Source organism: Ammospiza caudacuta, chromosome 1, assembly GCF_027887145.1.
Source record: "Ammospiza caudacuta isolate bAmmCau1 chromosome 1, bAmmCau1.pri, whole genome shotgun sequence".
NCBI classification, from domain to species: domain Eukaryota; kingdom Metazoa; phylum Chordata; class Aves; order Passeriformes; family Passerellidae; genus Ammospiza; species Ammospiza caudacuta.
The window spans coordinates 25,086,362-25,105,059 of NC_080593.1; the positions used below are offsets into that span (position 1 = coordinate 25,086,362).

General features: G+C 37.7%; 1 protein-coding gene across 1 annotated transcript in view; it reads left to right on the forward strand.

Moving 5' to 3' along the window:
- The first annotated feature begins 535 nt into the window (after window positions 1-535).
- Window positions 536-18,698, forward strand: part of COL1A2 (collagen type I alpha 2 chain) — a 35,899-nt gene continuing 17,736 nt past the window's right edge. The window contains exons 1-24 of the mRNA XM_058825245.1: window positions 536-541; window positions 1,499-1,516; window positions 2,197-2,232; window positions 3,847-3,930; window positions 5,194-5,250; window positions 7,352-7,396; window positions 7,493-7,546; window positions 7,840-7,893; window positions 8,268-8,321; window positions 8,834-8,887; window positions 9,165-9,218; window positions 10,747-10,791; window positions 10,997-11,050; window positions 11,156-11,200; window positions 13,217-13,270; window positions 14,390-14,488; window positions 14,571-14,615; window positions 14,721-14,819; window positions 15,394-15,447; window positions 15,547-15,654; window positions 16,485-16,538; window positions 16,642-16,740; window positions 17,602-17,655; window positions 18,034-18,132. Of these exons, the coding sequence (XP_058681228.1) occupies window positions 536-541; window positions 1,499-1,516; window positions 2,197-2,232; window positions 3,847-3,930; window positions 5,194-5,250; window positions 7,352-7,396; window positions 7,493-7,546; window positions 7,840-7,893; window positions 8,268-8,321; window positions 8,834-8,887; window positions 9,165-9,218; window positions 10,747-10,791; window positions 10,997-11,050; window positions 11,156-11,200; window positions 13,217-13,270; window positions 14,390-14,488; window positions 14,571-14,615; window positions 14,721-14,819; window positions 15,394-15,447; window positions 15,547-15,654; window positions 16,485-16,538; window positions 16,642-16,740; window positions 17,602-17,655; window positions 18,034-18,132 (1,425 nt within the window). The remainder of the gene's footprint in view (window positions 542-1,498; window positions 1,517-2,196; window positions 2,233-3,846; window positions 3,931-5,193; window positions 5,251-7,351; window positions 7,397-7,492; window positions 7,547-7,839; window positions 7,894-8,267; window positions 8,322-8,833; window positions 8,888-9,164; window positions 9,219-10,746; window positions 10,792-10,996; window positions 11,051-11,155; window positions 11,201-13,216; window positions 13,271-14,389; window positions 14,489-14,570; window positions 14,616-14,720; window positions 14,820-15,393; window positions 15,448-15,546; window positions 15,655-16,484; window positions 16,539-16,641; window positions 16,741-17,601; window positions 17,656-18,033; window positions 18,133-18,698) is intronic.

Genomic DNA, 18,698 nt, shown 5'->3' on the forward strand with positions numbered 1-18,698 from the left:
TTCTGGAGTGCACGAATCATCAGAATTTAGTGTGTGTGGTCATGCGCTGCCAAAGTGACACGTTGTGGAAAAACATCCAACAACCTTTTAGTTAGTGGTGATGTTAAATTGCAGGCGTTCAAGGGTGATGTGAGACTCTTTTAGTAGGGTGAGTTTAGGTCAAAATAGATTTTTAATTCCTTGAAATTAAGAAAATCAGAAAATTTGTTTCTCCAACTAATGAAAAAAGTGCATACTCACACTTAGCAGTGCATAACATACAGAGATGGTTATTTGCAATATATTGCAATATATTTGCTATGTTTAATAGCTTCAAACTGTTCCCTGCTACACAGTTTTACAGGGAAATGTGGAAAGAGATGGAAATGGATGTTTGGCTAGAACCTTTCCCCATAAAAAGTCGGATTGGACCATTTATCTGAAAATTTCAGATAACTCCTACAATATAGTATCTTCACATGTTCCAGTCTGCCTGGGTTTATTAATCTCTTGCATGAACACATATCTGGAAATACAGAGGTGTGGGGGGCTTCCAATGGAGGTATGTTGAACATATTTAGAGCAGGTTTATAGTTGATATCTGCCTTTTTACTGTATCAGCCATATTAGTTGTTTTGATTTAATTAGCAAGTCCATTTTGAATCTGAAATACATGGCAATTTCACCCCTGAGTTTTTCCAGTATAAGTTAATCATCTTAACAGGAAGAAATTACATTAGGAAAATGTTTATTGCATTAAGGAAATCAACTAAATTGCATTTTGCATTAAAAGCAGCAAATTTAATTTTAAATTGAAAGCAAGTTTAAAATTTAAAACTTGTAAAATATTTGAGTCCCTGCTCTAATTATCTCTTTTTTCCTTCCCCTTCTCTTTGCAGATGTGAATCAGGTCAGTATAAATTTTTTATCTAATATATAACACTCCAATTAACAGGCTAGGCTTCTCTTCTTGTGGCAGTGTTATTTTGTTACATTCATTCCCAAGATGGTAATGGGAAAGTGGTGATTAAATCCTGAAGGCACTGCCTGGAAAGGTACCCACCCCAATTTCACAAGTGGGATGGGCTTTTTAAGAGACTGCCTTCATAGGTGTGGAGAGCATGAGGAGAAAGTAACGGAGCAGAGCTCTTTGGACACTGTACCTGGCAGTTTGCATTGGATTTGACTCTACTTTAAAGTCAGTTTTACAGTCTAAATTTCATTGCACAGTAGGATTATGAAAGAACTCAGGTGTGACTCTTTTTTAAATTCTAATATTTTAGGCTGTAATAGCTATAAGATTGTCAGTCTTCAACACAACATTTTAATTTAGTTACATGCATCTTTGCTGTATATAACCTAGCTTTCAAAGTAATTTTAAATCACAGGGCATAGTTAAATATATTGGAATGAGAAAAAGTATAATTATGTAAGAAAATAAGTCTAAGCATTATTTTAGTTCAAAATACTGGCAGAAATTGTAACTTCTTTTTTTAATTGTCTTCCTTATTTTTTCCAGCCACCTGCCGGGCGCAAGGTAAGCATTTTTCTTTTTCTTGGGTGGAAATAAAGATGATATCAGGTAGTCTTCAGCAGATTAATATTTTGTTGAATATTGAATGAAAAGAAAATTGGCTACTCTGCTTATTTTCAGTGTTGTCTGAAAACAGCATCTCAGTAGTGCTGAGATGAATAGGTAGGAAAAAAGGGAGAAATTATCAATGCAGCATTTTAACAGGGTAAATTCAAGTACTGAATCAAAGGTGCTTCACCTGTGAGCAGAACTAAACCTACCAAGACCTAAATGGCATCCAAGTGTCAATCTTATTTAAACAGAGTTCCTTTCTTTGTAAAGATTTATGTGGATTGAATGGTACAGCAATATCCATGTAGGTACAAAAAGCTAAATTGTTTAGATATTATTTCTAAAAGTCACTTTTGTAAAATTAGAAGTAGTTATTCAGTAGAAACAAACCCCAATTTTGCAAGCACTTCTGTGGTCTGTGCAGTGACACTTTTAACACACAGTAGTGTCAGTGGCTAATCTATTTCCCGTAGAATATTGTGGACAAAAATACACTGTCTGTGGAAAATAGCTGAATTTGCAGCCCTCTTTTCCTTTTTAATATACAGTAATTTTTCTTAATGTATCTGTTTCCCTGCATTGTCCTGGAAAATTTCCACAGTAACTCATTGAGTGTTATTTTCTTCCGGCAGGGCCCTAGAGGAGACAAAGGGCCACAGGGAGAAAGGGTAAGGAATTAGAGTGACATTTACTTGTGATCTTTGAATGGTAGTTGTTGGAAGACCATTTGGAAAAAACTAAGTTTAAGCATTCTGTGAGATCAAATGATTGTACCTGTAGAAGCTTGTATGTGCAATTTTATTTAACAAAGAAACCAAGTTACATATGTACCAAATCCAGCCTAATTATGGTCATTGTGCCTGAGCAGATATGGTTGAGATCACAGGGCAGCCTAGCTCTTCAAGTGATGATTTGAAAAGTGTTTTTCCAGCTGTTCACAGTGGAATTAACACATGGAAATGCAGACGGAAAAGTTGACATGTAATCTTTGAATAATATGGCATATGGGTTAGCTCTCTACATAAAACCCGAATAGACTAAGCCAGTTTTGAGGGTAATTCATTATCTGTGCCTCCAATGATGTTTTGAAAAAGCTCTTTTCTTGGCAGCTGGGCATTTGTTATCTACCTTCTGCTAGTAAAAGAGGATGTTACACCATAAAAGTAACCAAAGTAATAAGGACAGTTGAATAATTTGTAATGTTCATTCATATTGCTCATATCTGCTTTTCTGATTTGCTTCTGCATCATTGCTGCTTTTTGTAAAGTGGTGTTCTGAACTTCACATACTTATCTGGTTTGTGTGTAGTTATATGTATTTTTTTTCTATCATCTGAAAATGAAAATGCCATAGTACTGATGAGGGAGCTCTTAAAGATTTCTGAGATCATAGTGTGCTGACAAATGTAATGGAAACTATTAGGAAGACTATATCAGTGTGATCAGCTGGATATTTGCTTTAGGCTGCCACTAACTAAATTTGTTTAATGAAAGGAGATGCTTTCTTTGTTCTGAAGGCAACAAGCCTTATTTTGCTCCTTTAGAAATCCATTTATTATTGATTTCATTGAGTACTGAACTGGGTCCAAAAAACTCAACTAATTAAATACCTCACATCAATTGCCATGATGCCAAAACTTCACCAGCTTTGTGTACTGGGTATGAAAGAATGTAAGGACAAATGTTACTGGACTGAACAAAGGTAATTTCAACCGGTCATAAAAGAAGTTCTCACAGTGGTAGCAGATGGATGGTATAAAAAAATCTGTAAAAGAGCACTGCTAAACTTTAATTTGATTTGGAATTACACCAGTCAATTGTCTCTACTGATTAAAAAAGTGGCTTTGCATTTACTCTGGATCCATGGTAACTCACATCAGTAGAGCTGACCTTTCTAATCCTCAGCTGGTAAAACTTCAGGCTCTCACTATTAGCATCTGCTGGGCTGTGTGGGTCCACAAGGGTCACTTGGGGTTCCAGGTCTAAAGTTTGTCACCTAAGATGAATCTTACCAGTTTGGACGTTATGCTTTGGTAGTGTAAATCCAATATTGCCCCTGTAAATCTTTTCAAATACAAAGCTCCAGCACTTGTCCGATACAAGGTGTAGCAAGGTAACACAAAATCAGACTTTATATTTTCTCAAGTTAAGCATTTATTTAAACTATTTATTGAAATGTATAGCACTGCTGTAGGGTGTGCCTGGTTGTTAGTGAAGTTACCACATCAGAGACTTCTTCAGCCACTTCCAATTTTCACCGTATAATTCTCTTTTTAACTCTAGGGTCCCCCAGGTCCACCAGGCAGGGATGGTGAAGATGGTCTACCAGGTCCTCCAGGGCCCCCTGGTCCTCCAGGTCTTGGCGGAGTAAGGCATCCAAACTTTCTATTACCAGAACTCCTAAGCTGTGCTTTGCAACCAAGATGGAATTTATATCTGCTGGAAAGCACTGTTGTTGAATTGAGGAGTGGAAGAAACATTCTTTTGCGAGCCATAAGAAATTGATGGCCCGGTTCCAATGAAACCCTCCTTGGAGCGTATATATTCCATGGAAAATTTGGATTCTCTATTCAACAGGGACTTAGGAAGAAGAGCAAATCAACCCTGTTATTTAGCATTAAATTTACACAGCAATAATGTCTATGGGTTAAGCATCAACTAAATGAAACCAGTGCCGTTAAGTAGAGGGGGAAAAGAAGCCTTTGGGGTTGGATTCAGGAGACAGCAAAGAAGATGACTCCTTAAGCTAAAAATCAATTAAAAGTGCTATAAAATTATTTTCCTTTGGAATTTTTTTTTATCTGTATTCATACTGCAGACCTGTAAATGGGCTGTGCTTGCACACTTTGTGCACCGATGTCCATCATGTACTCTCTGCAGAATGCTGAATTTAACTCTTTGCTTGACATTAGCTTCATAGGCAGCATGAAGCCATAGACAGTCTTGTACTGATCAAGTTTAGTAAGTCGTTTTGCATGGAAGAATACTCATTCTTATTTCAATACTTTATTTTGCTGGTTGCAAATATCAAACTGCTTTAATTGGTGTTTTAATTTAATTATGTTAATGAAACAAGCAAGAAAAGGGGATTTGATTGTGTTGTAGAGAATCTTTTCCTATTTTGATAAATATCAGAAATCCATTGCAGTGTGTCTGAGGCTGCATGCTCCTCAGATATTCCTGAAACTAAAGGCCCCACCTCATCCAATAGCTACTCAGGGCCAGTACATTAATTTTACTTATGCATATTTTTTCACTACTTTGCTTAACTTCCCTCACTGGAAATTAGGCAGAATAATTTGAGAGTTTCAAGAAAGTTCTCAATTTTAAATGAGCACTCAATTTACATTCCTAATTTTCTGTTCACACTATTGAATGCCTCTCTATCATGTCTGCAGAGATATTTAGGTTTGAAAGGGCCTTCCCAGTAAAATTAAGTCTTTTTGGAAACAAATAAATAGAAATGTATTTATAATAAGGCAGTATTTACTGAGTTATATGTATGCTGCTTTAACAAACCTCATAGCAAGTATAACAAATCAGATGACATTTAATATAGAATGTTGATTATAAATAGTTTTTAAAGTAGAGTTTTTAGAATTTTAATTTCAACCTTTTTATTATCTGCAGAACTTTGCTGCCCAGTATGATCCATCTAAAGCAGCAGATTTTGGCCCAGGACCTATGGTAGGTATATGACACATCACTTAATAACTCACATGAATAATGTGTTTGGGACTTTCCTTTAATTCAGCTGCATTAATGAAAAGCATAGCATTAAAATTAGTGGTTTGATCATATATTGACTCAGACTGGAAACTGATCCTTTAATATAGGATGATGGTAAGTGTTTTAAATAGTCTGAGGGCTTGAAATATGATCTTGTATCTATATACTTATCTTGAATATAACACTGCTGGATCTTGTGCTTTAACTCTGTTTGTTGACCACACTTTTATGAATCAATTAATCTCATGATCTGATGCTAGATAACACATTTACTTTGAGGTAGTACTACTTTACCCATACTGAGACAGAAGATTGTGTTTTAACTGTAAAGCTGCTCTCTAAAGCAGGCACAGGCCTAAAAAGTAACTCAGCATCTTGGCTCCAGTTGGTGATGATTTTTTCTCCATGGCTGTAAACTCTTTTGATACCCTTAGATTGCATAGGTTTTTTAGGAAATTGGCCACCACATTTGGTTCTCATCATCTGAATGTTAGTAATGTTGGTATTGTAAGGCTGTTCTGAGGAGGATTCTTTATAATTCACTGTATACTATATACAAATGGAATTTAGGGGTCTATTGCCACTCCATATGAATTTCTGACCCTTCCTTACATTAGCAAATATTTTCAGTATACATAGGTAGCAGAATATGGGTTAAATTCACCACACACTCTGATGTCACAGTGCATCTGATGGGTGAGCAGCAGGATGAAGAATGACCAGGATTATTCTGGGTCAAGTGCTTGCTTCTACTTCCAAAAACACTCAAATATTAAATGGACTTCAGAAAATACTTTGGCATCCATTTAGTTAAGAAATATAAAAATAGCCTTTAATCAAGTTCTGCCCTCAGTGTCTGACGATTAGTCAGAAAACATAGATGAGAATTTATCTGAAGTGTCACCATTTCTATACTCCAATTTTTGAGTCAGTTAGGTTCATTTGATAGAAACAGCAGTAGAATCTACCTATTGTGAGGAAGTTTTAAGTTTCACATATTTCTTTCAGAAATAATATGTAGAATTCAGGAAGGGGAAAGTAGTTACAGAATCTAATTTGAGAAGAAACTCACAGGGTTTATGCAGCACATTTGATTCAGATTGTCTAGGAACCATTCTTTTTCCTAGAATTACTGCATATTTTCATATCTACAACATTGCTTTAACTTCCATGAATAAATGCTTGTAATTAATGTGCATTTATTCCTCTTAATAAAAGGTTTTCAGTCTTATGGAAAACCTACATAAACCACTGAAAAGTTGGCATATGATTTTAATGTTGTAATGAGAAAATCTAAAAGATTTTCCAAGAAAGATTTATAACCAATTTAAAACATAATTATTTCTGTTGAAATGTTTCCTAAATAATTTGTTTGGACTATAGAAGTCCAAGTTAAAATTTCAATTTGCAAATTGTTTTCTTGCTTAATAAACATTAAGATAACTGTTAAGAGAGTGCACCAGTCTATGGAAATTTCCTTTTTAGAAGTGATTTGTCTCACCCTGTGTTTTCAAGATTTATATAAATTGTAAATAATGTCAAGGAGAGTGTATTAGTGACTTCTTTTGCAAGTGATATGAAAAGAATTTAATCCACACCAGAAAACAATGAAATATTTAAATAGAAGTAGATAATTATTGGAAATAGATGTACACACAACATACAATATGTGTAAGAGCCTTTCATGATGTGCTATGACCCTCATCTTTAAACGCTTCTGCACAGGAAGAGTAGAGGGAAGAATTAAAAAAAGAATGAAGCAGTTCACTTTCTAACAGGCCAGAATAAGTTAAGAAGATGAATCCTGAAGCTCACAGCCATAATGGTACATTTCTAATCATCCCACTGGATTCTGTGCTGCTTTGTTGCCATTAGATGTTTGCACTTGGTCTGCCTGGGCAAATTCATGCAGAACTCTTAACTTCCTCTAATTTCATTAGAACATTGCACAATGGAGACTGTGATGCTAACCATGTTTTAGGAATGCTGGGAATTTTTGTCATAGATGAGTTTATGTAATTGATGTTTTTAAAAAGATCTTGTGTTTTTCCTTCCCTAGGGTTTAATGGGACCCAGAGGCCCACCTGGAGCATCTGGACCCCCTGTGAGTACAGTCTTCTCTCTCCTACTGACATTGACATACCTGTAAAATTACAAATTATCTTGTTTGGAAACCAATAATATCTCCCTCATTTTCTAGGGTCCTCCTGGTTTCCAAGGTCTTCCTGGTGAGCCTGGTGAACCTGGTCAAACAGTAAGTACAGATCACACACAGACACTGCTGGCATTAGGAACAGCACCCCAAAGTAGGCTTGTAATGCTTAGGCCCATTCCTCCTACCCACATGCACTTCTCTGAATGTTTGGATACTCCTGCTTGATCCTGTTACAGAAACAGAGCTGAACTCAGATTCAAGCTCTCTCCATTTGGAATCATAAAGTGCAAAGTCAATTAGGCTCCAACTATGGCCCAACACGAATCAGAAAACAATGGGAAGATGTATATGAAGACTGATGCTTCAAGTAATTCTCAATCTGTTTTTGACAGGGTCCCCAGGGTCCTCGTGGTCCCCCTGGTCCTCCAGGAAAGGCTGGTGAAGATGTAAGTGGTTATTAAATGTTACTCATCTCTTTTGTGGTGGTGGTTCAGCCCTAACAACCAGATAATTGTTAAGCTAAGCATTCTATTGGCCATATTTTTTACATTGTTACATAAATAAACCCCTGAAATAATTATTTCATGGTACAAGAGGTGCAGTATACTGGAAATGCATAGAAAATTGGATAGCTTCCAAACCACTCCAAATGCATTATTTAACTTCCTGAATACAGGGAGAAGAAAACTTGAAAGTTAATAATCTCCCTGTATTTATAGAAAAAGAGAAGCATTGCCAAAGTACTTTCTTTTTTTTAGTGGTTTATGTTGCTGTTTTATAAGAGCTTTCCTTCTTAGCACATCTTTATTGCATTTTTTAGGGTCACCCTGGCAAACCTGGAAGACCTGGTGAGAGGGGTGTTGCTGGCCCTCAGGTGTGTAGTGATCCCCTGGGTACAATACAAACCAGTTCACTAATCCATCAAACCTAACAGTCTTTCTGAATTCCACCACATTAACAGTCTAGTAATATTCCTTATATGGATTAATACAATTTCAGCCCTTACCTGCAGGGATGTCATATAGTTATGTTCTTATTTTGTTCCCCTACCCCATTCCCACTAAAGCTATGAGTAAGAGAAGTGGCATAACAGTAAGAGAAGTGTGAGGAATTACACAGGAAAAGGTAACCAGCCACCTTGGCATAGGAAGTTAAAGCTGTGGTGTCACATGGTAATGCATGAAATTTCTGAGATTCAGAGCTAGAAAAATCAGGTTGATTACTGTTAGTCTTGAAGCAAGTCTGGTCCTGAGAGGTTAGGGTCTGGATTCTATTCCTTACTTGAATGATAATGACTAAAATCTACTTGTTAATTTTATTGAAAGGCTTTGTCATCATCTTTCCTCTTAACTGCACTGTATAATATTCATGCACTGTGTATTTTAGGGTGCTCGTGGATTCCCTGGAACTCCTGGTCTGCCTGGCTTTAAGGGAATTAGGGTGAGTACATATACACTTTTGCCTGAATATTTGAGACTAACATCACTGCAGCATATTGAAAAACCCTGGAAATCCTCTGAAAGTGAAGAGTGCATTAACCTCTTCAAAGTTTTTAATATTGCCTGATATAAAAGGCTAATTATTTTTGAAAAATCTTAAGATTATATTAGGAAATAATTTTGTGTGGGAGGAAGGTTTTGTGTTATAAAACTAAGAATTTGCATAAAGCTATTTGAGAGAAAACATGTATCAATATTTATTTTTCTACTCAATATAGGGACACAATGGTCTGGATGGTCAAAAGGGACAACCTGGTACTCCTGGCACTAAGGTAAGGAAAAAATCTAAAAATGTAGGATGCATTTGTAGCTCTTCCTAGCAAAAGAGATGTGCAGAGGTCCAATCAGTCTTCCATGTTGCCATTAAACATTGCCCAGCTGCAGTAATCTAGGAGTCAGTGGATCCATGTAGAACAAATGCATGCACCTTGTCATGAGAAAACATTCCTGGGGCCTTAGTCTTGAGCCCTCAATCAAGTCATAAGCAAGTTAGTGCTTTCAGTGAATAAAGGCTGTAGAATTCGGCTCTTAATGGTTGGCTATTTAGCAGCACTTCAGGCAGATTTTGCTATCCCTGCTCTTCTCTGGATTGTATTCTACATTTGGCTATTTTTTTTAAAGCATACTAAAATGAAAACATCTCATTTTTTATAAAACCCTACTGTGTGAGACGTGTGATCAGTGTAAGCCTTCCTTCTAAAAATTTGGATACATGCAGTTCTTATCATCTTTAAATTAGAGCACATTTGAACACTAACCTTAAACAAACCCTTAATAATTTGTATTCACAGACTCCTAATATAACAGTGAAAAACTCGAATACTAATTCTCCATCTTGCTTTTTTCTAAGAGCTTAGCATTTAGTAGCCTTGATTAAAGGGTTTTTAGTTGTAACATAACAATTTGTTAATTTGCAAGTTGTTAACCTTCAGAAAAAGTTTAGCTGGCAAAGTCTGTCCAGTCATTGGAGATTAAAAGCAGAAAGAGCACATAAGTAAAGGACAGAACAGTTACTAGTAAGAGTGCAAGAAAACACCAGCATATTAAATCAAGTTTGTTCATTATATAACCGCGCTGAAAGCAGCAATGAAGGCAAAAACTTTCTCTCTTTGCAGCATTTAAGACTAGGTGCATTAAGGTATGTTCAGGCTACAAGCACTTGTATCCTGAATGTACCTGAATGACAAATCTTGACACTGTAGACCACTGTAGACCTTCTGTTGAGAAGGCTGTTGAGAACACAGTACTGAAGGGAGAGGAGCCAGGTATTCATGGCTATTGCTCAAATACTCAGTATTATTGTTCTTAAGTTAAAAATACCTGAGGCAGATCCTTATTTTAAGCCATTTGAGAGAATTTTGTCAACTTACAATAAGGCAAGAAAAAGCATCATTCTGCTTCTGCTCCAGCTAAAAACAGCTGCTGATTGATCTGGATTTGTAGTTGACTATCCAGATCCAGTCTCTTAAATGTGTACTACAGAGTAAATGTCAGCATAAAGAAAGGGGGTGAAGAAAGCAGAGCAAGTGGCACAACTTTTTCTGCCCCTCCTCTTCTAAAAGGATTCCATCTGGCTGTGTTCCAGTGTATGCAGGGACAGTTGCAGTCTCTGCACCCTCAGGACTTGATGTGCTATTATTGCATAGTGTGATGCAGGAACATGGACAGTGCTGTGTTATAAAATGCTACAGAGGACACAGAAAGTGGGATCCGGTAGCTGAAGATCTCTCTGATAGTGTTAGACACTCTGTCCAAAGCATCCTTTAAGTAACTCATGTCTCCAAACTTTCTTCTTCATAGGGAGAGCCTGGTGCCCCTGGTGAAAATGGTACCCCAGGACAACCTGTAAGTACTCACTGCTGCTGTGGGAAAGTATAATCTTGATAGAATTAGTTCAGCCAGCATTTTCTTCAATATTTGTCATTATTAACACTCCAGATACCCAGATACTCTAATGTAATAGTAATAATGACCTAGCAGAGGGAAAGATCTCCACATATCTATATTCAGTGAAAAGATATAAATGAGTTCATTTGATTTTTCTTTCAAGGGTGCTCGTGGTCTCCCTGGTGAGAGAGGAAGAGTAGGTGCCCCTGGACCAGCTGTAAGTGGCTTCCCATCTGTCTGTCATCATGAACCAGCCACTTGCTGTGGCTTCCTCTGATATTCAATTCTCTTTTTTAACTGTTTATCATATTATTCCTCACAGGGGGCTCGTGGAAGTGATGGCAGCGCTGGCCCCACTGGACCTGCTGTAAGTTTCAGTCTTCCTTTTTGCCAGCCTGGTTCCATTAGGCTTTGTGCTTCTTTTCCCGTTTTTAGAGGATTTCTTGGTCTTTTGAGAAGTTGATTGTATTGATGTTTTTAACATAGTTCTCTGCTGCTTATCAGAACATCACAAAGAGAATTAGTGATAAGCCCTTTGCAGATAAAATCATGACATTCTCAGGATTTATATTAAACACATCCATATATAAGGAACCAAATATTCTCTTGTTTGCACTGGTGATTTCATGAGAAGGTTTTCCAGCACATCTCACTGGGAAATACTCAGTGCACAGAATTCCTGTTTCCAACAGTCTAACAGAATAATTCCCATCCAAAAGCTAAAGAGACTTTCTGCTTTTTAACTGATGCATACTATGTATGTGTTACAGATGGCTATAATTATATACATCCTGTAAATTATAAATGCACAACAGGACATAGCTTTGCACCTGCAGGCACTAACCTTTTTCATTCACTACTAATACCTGAGTTGTGAGCTGTTGTGAAAGGCCAACAAGATCCAACTCTCCTAATCTGACTGTAACTATTCTATTAAGAGCTAATCCAGTGCAGATTTGTCTGTTTAAAAGGAGTTAGTGTTTCCATAATTTACCCCTGACTTCATTAATCTCATTTATCTCAGCCACATAAATATGAGTACAAGGATATAGTTTTGAAACTGTGAAAAAAATCTGGAATGCATCAGAACAATAGTAATAACAATTAATAAGCTTTTTTTCTTCCTACCTTTAAAACCTCAATAGTCTATGATGAAGCTGTACTTGGTTCCATTTTGCCAAAGTTGATTTTAAAACACCTTGTCATTTCAAATACCTGCTGTGCTTTAACAGAGTAGAATGTGCACATGACTGTGAATATCTCTTATGTTCTCCCATGTGGTGTATTTAAAAAAAATGTTATTGGGCAGTTAAATTGCAGGCAAATAAAAATATTACAGCTAAGATCTGATGTAGTAGAACCGAAACATTTTAGCTGAAGACATTTTGAATTAAGGCAGTTGAGTTGCTATAGGAGAAGTCTTCTGAAGCTGTCGATTGCAGGGATTGTTATTCACAATGGGCAGAGTGTTGCATTATGTCCCAGTGTCTGTCCCAGACTGAAGTTATTTGTCACATATTTAGGTTATGATACCTTAAATATTCTGCACAGCAGTTACTAACACTCATTTTTAAAAACTAAAACAGAAATAGTGTTTTATCCTTCTTTCCGCTTGAAATGTAAAAGGTAAATAAGTCATTGCAATGAAAATTCTGGAAGTCTATGCTTTCAAACATATCCTAAAGGGAATTTGGTATTTTTTTTTTAGTTATGCAAAACTAGTGACAATTCCAGGTATCCCCTTTATAACAGAGTAAATTATAGAATGTCTGAAGCCAACTCTTTCTCATAGCAGCTGACATTTATTACCTTGGCTTTGTGAGGCAGTGTTATTATAAATATTTCTAATTGAAAGATATTAGCTCGCAAAAGATGGATATCAATTCCCAATATGAGTTGGATTTTTAAATTAATAATTGAAGAGAAACTATCCCTGTTTATTTCTATGACTTTAAAAATTAAGGCTATGAATCCATCAGTGTATCTTCTCTTGTAATGTCTGGTATGTTGGAACTTTGTCCCAATATAATTATAAATCTCACAGCAACAGGTAAACATAGGAGAATCAGTCATCTTGCCTTGCAGATGCCTGCCTCTGCTCATCCTCTGTTTGTTCTTTCTCAGGTGTTTGGCCTCAAGGCAAGGTTTTACCAATTCTTGCTTAATTTGCACTGCAAATGTTGTTTAAGCATTCACCTGGCTCTTTCTGTTTGTAGTGAACCAAGTCTGTCAGTTTTGAACTGCAAAAGGCAACCAGTGTGCTGAGGGGATGATGTGTGGAATAAGTAAACGTGCATTTTTTTAATCTGCTTACTTCAACAAGCAAGATGTTTCTGTTGTCACTGAATGCCTTTACACAACATTTTTCCCTTTCACTTCCCAGGGCCCTATTGGTGCTGCTGGTCCTCCAGGCTTCCCAGGTGCTCCTGGTGCTAAGGTATGAACATCTGCTTCTGCTGGTGCATTTGTTAGTGAAGATGAAATATGCTAACCAGAGTTTCTAGGCAGCAGAAAAACCCCATCCTCAATGAACTAGGAGTGCTTTCTTAGTAGTTACTCTAGGGATTCATCCTCATCCTGATCTGTATTTGGAGAACATCATATATGAATGCTAATTTAAAGTCAGCACTTACTTCACAGCTGAAGATTGAAGCTGGGCAGGTTCAGGAAAACAGAACCCTTTTACTGCTTGCTAGTTGGTGCACTTATATACACTTTCCAAGGGTGACATGAATCATAATCAATAAGTGAGGCAGCAGTTAAATCACTTTACAGAAATAGTGGAGGACAAAGAAGCAGCATTTGAGTATTGGACTACTTCTGAGTCCCTGAAATTACAGAAATTGCATTAAAATTTTTCAGGTTTAGGGCAGTACCATTTTGCTCTTGCAGACTATAATTTAAATTATTCACTTTATTGCTCAAATCTTAGCATTTTTTACCTGAGGGTAAGAGCCTCAATATTTTGAGTGACCAAGGAAGGACAGAGCATTTGAGGAAAGAATATTACATATATTTCATTTACAAATTTTGCTGACCATTTGTCACAAAATCCATGTCATTATATTCAGGTTCTTGTAGTAAACTTACAGAACACAACTTTCTGAAAATAAAAGCAAGATCCTTTTTTTTGTCATTTACTCCATTGTGAACACTATTGTGTGCTTTCTGGTCAGGCATAATTTTGCATTTTGCATCTATGCAAATGGCATCCAAAAGTGCAAGATAATGGCCAATTAGGTCTCATGCACTGTGGCACCTCAGGCCAATTCTGGAGGCACATGGATGCAAATGAGACTGGAATTCTAATTCTAATTTTTTGGTCAACCTTCTCTGTAAGCATCTGGTTTTCCTGTCTTAGCCATTACCTTAGACAGAGCCTAAATAGACATTCCAACTTGAGTGCCTTTAAAATCCATTAAAAGCTCTCAGCTGCTTGGTTTCCTGCTGTCTGAAGCGGAAATACTCAAGTATGATAGAGGCTGATAGGGGATTGCTTCACTCTTGCCATAAGGCTGTGTACACTGATGGAGGGTTCTGTCCTTCTCTCCAACAGGGTGAAATTGGACCTGCTGGCAATGTTGGTCCTACTGGTCCTGCTGGCCCAAGAGGAGAGATTGGACTTCCTGGTTCTAGTGGTCCTGTTGGCCCTCCAGTGAGTAACTTGCCAGGCTCTATCTGTGAGATGTGTGCACTTTTGATTCTGAATTAACCAGTATTGTTACCTTTCTTAACAGGGCAACCCTGGTGCTAATGGTCTTCCAGGGGCTAAGGGTGCAGCTGTAAGTACAACTACACTCACACGTTTCCTCTAAAAAACCCCAATTCGGCTAATGCAGCAGAAAAGACAATGGGTTCACAATACCTTTTTCCCCTCTGTTGGACAGGGTCTTCCTGGTGTTGCTGGTGCTCCTGGTCTGCCTGGTCCCCGTGGTATTCTTGGTCCTCCTGGCCCTGCTGGTCCTAGTGGTGCTAGAGGACTTGTTGTAAGTGACCTCCTCCTCCATGTATTTGAAAACCAGACACAGTGTCCACAGTTGTAAAAGATCTCTGGATACATTTTTGTTATAGTGCAGACATCTTTTCTTGATGCACTATAATTAACATTGTAGTTAATTTCTGTGTCTCATTACTTGCTTTAGATGCTGAGGCTGAAAAGGTTCACTTTGCACTCCCTATGAGTGCAAGGAGTAGTTGATCCTTGAGGGTCCCTTCCAATGCAGAATATTGTGTGACTGTGAAGCTCTGACCATGTTGATAGCACTGAGAGAAATGTGGCAGCAATCTCCCAACTAGGCCCTCGGTGGGTATCCTCAGTAGAGGAACCAGCCCTAAATGTGTCATTGTTCAATTATGTCATTTCTAAGCACCTTTAAATGTTTGGTTTTGTGCCTTTTAAGTCAAAAATACAGTCATGCTCATTGGCCATTTTCACAATAGAAGGAGACATGCCATTAGGTGATAAAAGAATTTTTTGATTCATGAGTAAGCTCTCCAGGTAGAAGAGAGATTTTTGGAATGATGCTTAATTCTGTAATCTCTTTTTGTTTTGGACTCTAGGGTGAACCAGGCCCCGCTGGTGCCAAGGGAGAAAGTGGAATGAAGGGTGAGCCTGTAAGTATGGCAAAATGTGAAGGCTTTTTCAATCAAAAGCCTGATAATATCTGCAACACAGTGTTTGATACCTTCTTTTTCCCTGTTTGTTCAAAATAGGGTGCTGCTGGACCTGCTGGCCCTCCTGGCCCCAGTGGTGAGGAAGGCAAGAGAGGCAGCCCTGGTGAACCTGGCTCTGCTGGTCCCCCAGGCCCTGCTGGTCTGAGAGTAAGTTTTCTTTTCATGTTCCACACTTAGAAGCAAAAAGGAAAGTGGAAATCAATCTAGAGTCCCACAGGCAAATTAAATAATTATGAGTAATTAAATTGACATTAATGCTGCTAAGCAGTGATAATTTTCAATTCTGAACCTTTTGATTAGTTGGGACCAAACCCATTTTCACTTTGCATTAATTCTTGTTTACTCTCTTATCCCTGAAATATTTAGAAATGGCTTTGATTTATCCACTGCGTAATATTTAGTGAATTATCTTTTGATTATTCTTAAAAGTTTGTGATAGGTTTTAACTGCTTAAAGTGGTAATAGGCTCACACATCATGGGGGGAAAAGCTTTCAATTCAGTGTCTTCAAGGATGCCTAGTAAACTTTTCACTGGGTGAGGAAGCTACTCCATGAACTTCAGAAAGCATGTAGCTTCATGAAGGAAGAGAATTCACAGGAAAATAATAAGAAAAAATGGCAGCTCTTCCCCCAGTTTTTTTTTTTTTCCAGAGATAAAGATTTCAGAGTCAGTAACTCTCTACAGAGAACGTGGGACTTTGTGGGGCAGGTTGTGGGATCCTAGCTGCTGGCTAGAGCCATTGTTAGTTACAATGAACACTGAAAATTACACAAATTAGAATTTAAAGAAATCTAGAGGAAATGAGAGGGATTTCTTTCACAATAGCTATTTACACTGAGGTGTGTGTGCTTAAAGCTGCACTTACCTCAAATTCCGCAGACCTGCTTGGAAGGCTGAAATCCAGCAGGCATGATACACCTCACAGGAACAGATTTATTTCTTTCCCTTTCTTGATTTGTTTTGTGTTGACTTGCAGGGTGTACCTGGATCTCGTGGGCTCCCTGGAGCTGATGGCAGAGCTGGTGTCATGGTAAGACTTTTGTCTGGGTCACTATTTTTGAACCACCTTTTATATACAGATCTGCAATGCTTTTTTGCTACCTCTGCCTAATTTTATTTCTTTCTTTTGGTAGGGACCTGCTGGTAACCGTGGTGCTAGTGGTCCTGTTGGTGCTAAGGGTCCTAATGGTGATGCTGGCCGTCCTGGTGAGCCTGGTCTTATGGGTCCAAGAGTAAGTTCGAACTCTGTGGATTAAGTTTGAACTACATAGGAAGAAAATTACTTACAGTTAATGGACAAAATTATTCAGAAATCCCACTGCAAAACTTCAGCATGTGTTAACCACGGTTAGGGCACTTCCACCATTCAACTGAAAAAAACCCTATTAGGAATGATAAAGAAGCGTCAAAATGTTTATTGAAATTAGTTAGTTTTGTTAACATAGCACTTGATGGCCTTGGGATGGAGCAGTTTTCTTGTACTGGATACTGCATTGACTTCTGTAAGGGGTTTCCACTTGTGATTATTTACAGAATGTGATCATTATGGTCACAATTAAGGTGTGTGTGTTCTCTTTAATGAACTCAAAGGAAACCAGACCCTACTAAAATGATGTGAAATGGCTGATCTCAATTATTTCTTTTTTATTTTGCAAATTATTTCACTGAAAACAGCCATTTACTTTTAGTGGTGTGGGCTGCAGCCAGATTATGATCATCTCATAACATTTACACTCCTTATTCTTTCTCTTCCTACCCTACCCTGTGAAAAGAAAGTTTGCAATGCACGTATGAGTATTAGGCATCTGAAAACATGGAAACACACTATCCTCCAAAGCAGAGCCTAAATCAGTTCCTTTGAGTAAAACAGGTACTTCCCTGTACTGATATTCAACTGGCATGGGAGCACACACCACCAAATTAAGAGTCAGTGTGCTTCAGGTGGAAATGTGATAGCACCTACAGTCCTGTTTAAACAGTGTACATTGATATCTTGGCACATCTGTGTGTGCATGCATGCATGTAGAAAAACTGGTGGCTATGTGTTGGGTGAGTAGGTTTCCTTCTAAATCATGAAACTTTTCCTTTCTCAGGGTCTCCCAGGTCAGCCTGGAAGCCCAGGCCCTGCTGGCAAGGAAGGTCCTGTTGTAAGTACCTTGCTTTTTATTCTGTTACACCGTTGCATGGGAAAGATTGACATAAATAGTACAAAGCAGACATCTCAGCACTGAGCTCCAACACAACTGTGTAAAACCAGCAAGATTTTCTATTGTATTACTCACAAGATCAGTGTGAAGATTTCCTTTCATTTCTGTGGGTCTCAGATTAGGCCTGTGTCCTGAAAAGGGAAGAAGAAATACAGAGTTCTACAAAAAGGATGAAAAGGGAGGGATGCATGAGCATGTGATGTATCAACAGTGGTGAAAAGTTAAATGACATTTGCTTCCTGTCAGTACATACTTCTCCTAAAGCTGAACTCTAATTAAATTACCTCAGCCATTTAAGAGTATGATTTCTTTTTCTAGGGTTTCCCTGGAGCAGATGGTAGAGTTGGGCCAATTGGTCCAGCTGGTAATAGAGGTGAGCCTGGTAACATTGGATTCCCTGGACCAAAAGGTCCCACTGTAAGTACAATACAGAAACTTTCTATTACTATGAAAGTATTTCCAGACTAATCTGTAGGGTCCCAACTCTATCAGTAATCTAACACATTTCCCAGTATCCTCCTCCTCAGATGGCATCCACTTACATTCAAGAGTTTTGTTTCAAATTATTTTCTAGTTATCCAAAATATGATTATAGAAATAAAAAAAACAGTTTAATTAGCTTAGGGATATTTTGAAATTGAAGTGATTAGAATAATATATGTCTATTATATTATTTCAGCATGTCCATTTTATAATTTCTCTGTATTCACATCTGTAAAAGTTCTGTCAAGTTTGGCCATTAAATCAGTTCTAGAGTACTGTTATTTATGGAGCACTATCCAAAGCTCACTCAATTTAGAAGAACAGCTACCAGTGACTTCAGTGGAGTTCTTTACATGTCCCACAGAGGCCACAGATAACAATCATGTCCCGGACTGGGTGTTGCTGTACACACACAGGCAAATATAGTGTTAGGATACTACATGGACTGCCATGAATTACAATCTCAAAACATAAAGGCATCAAGTTTTGAAAAGACATAT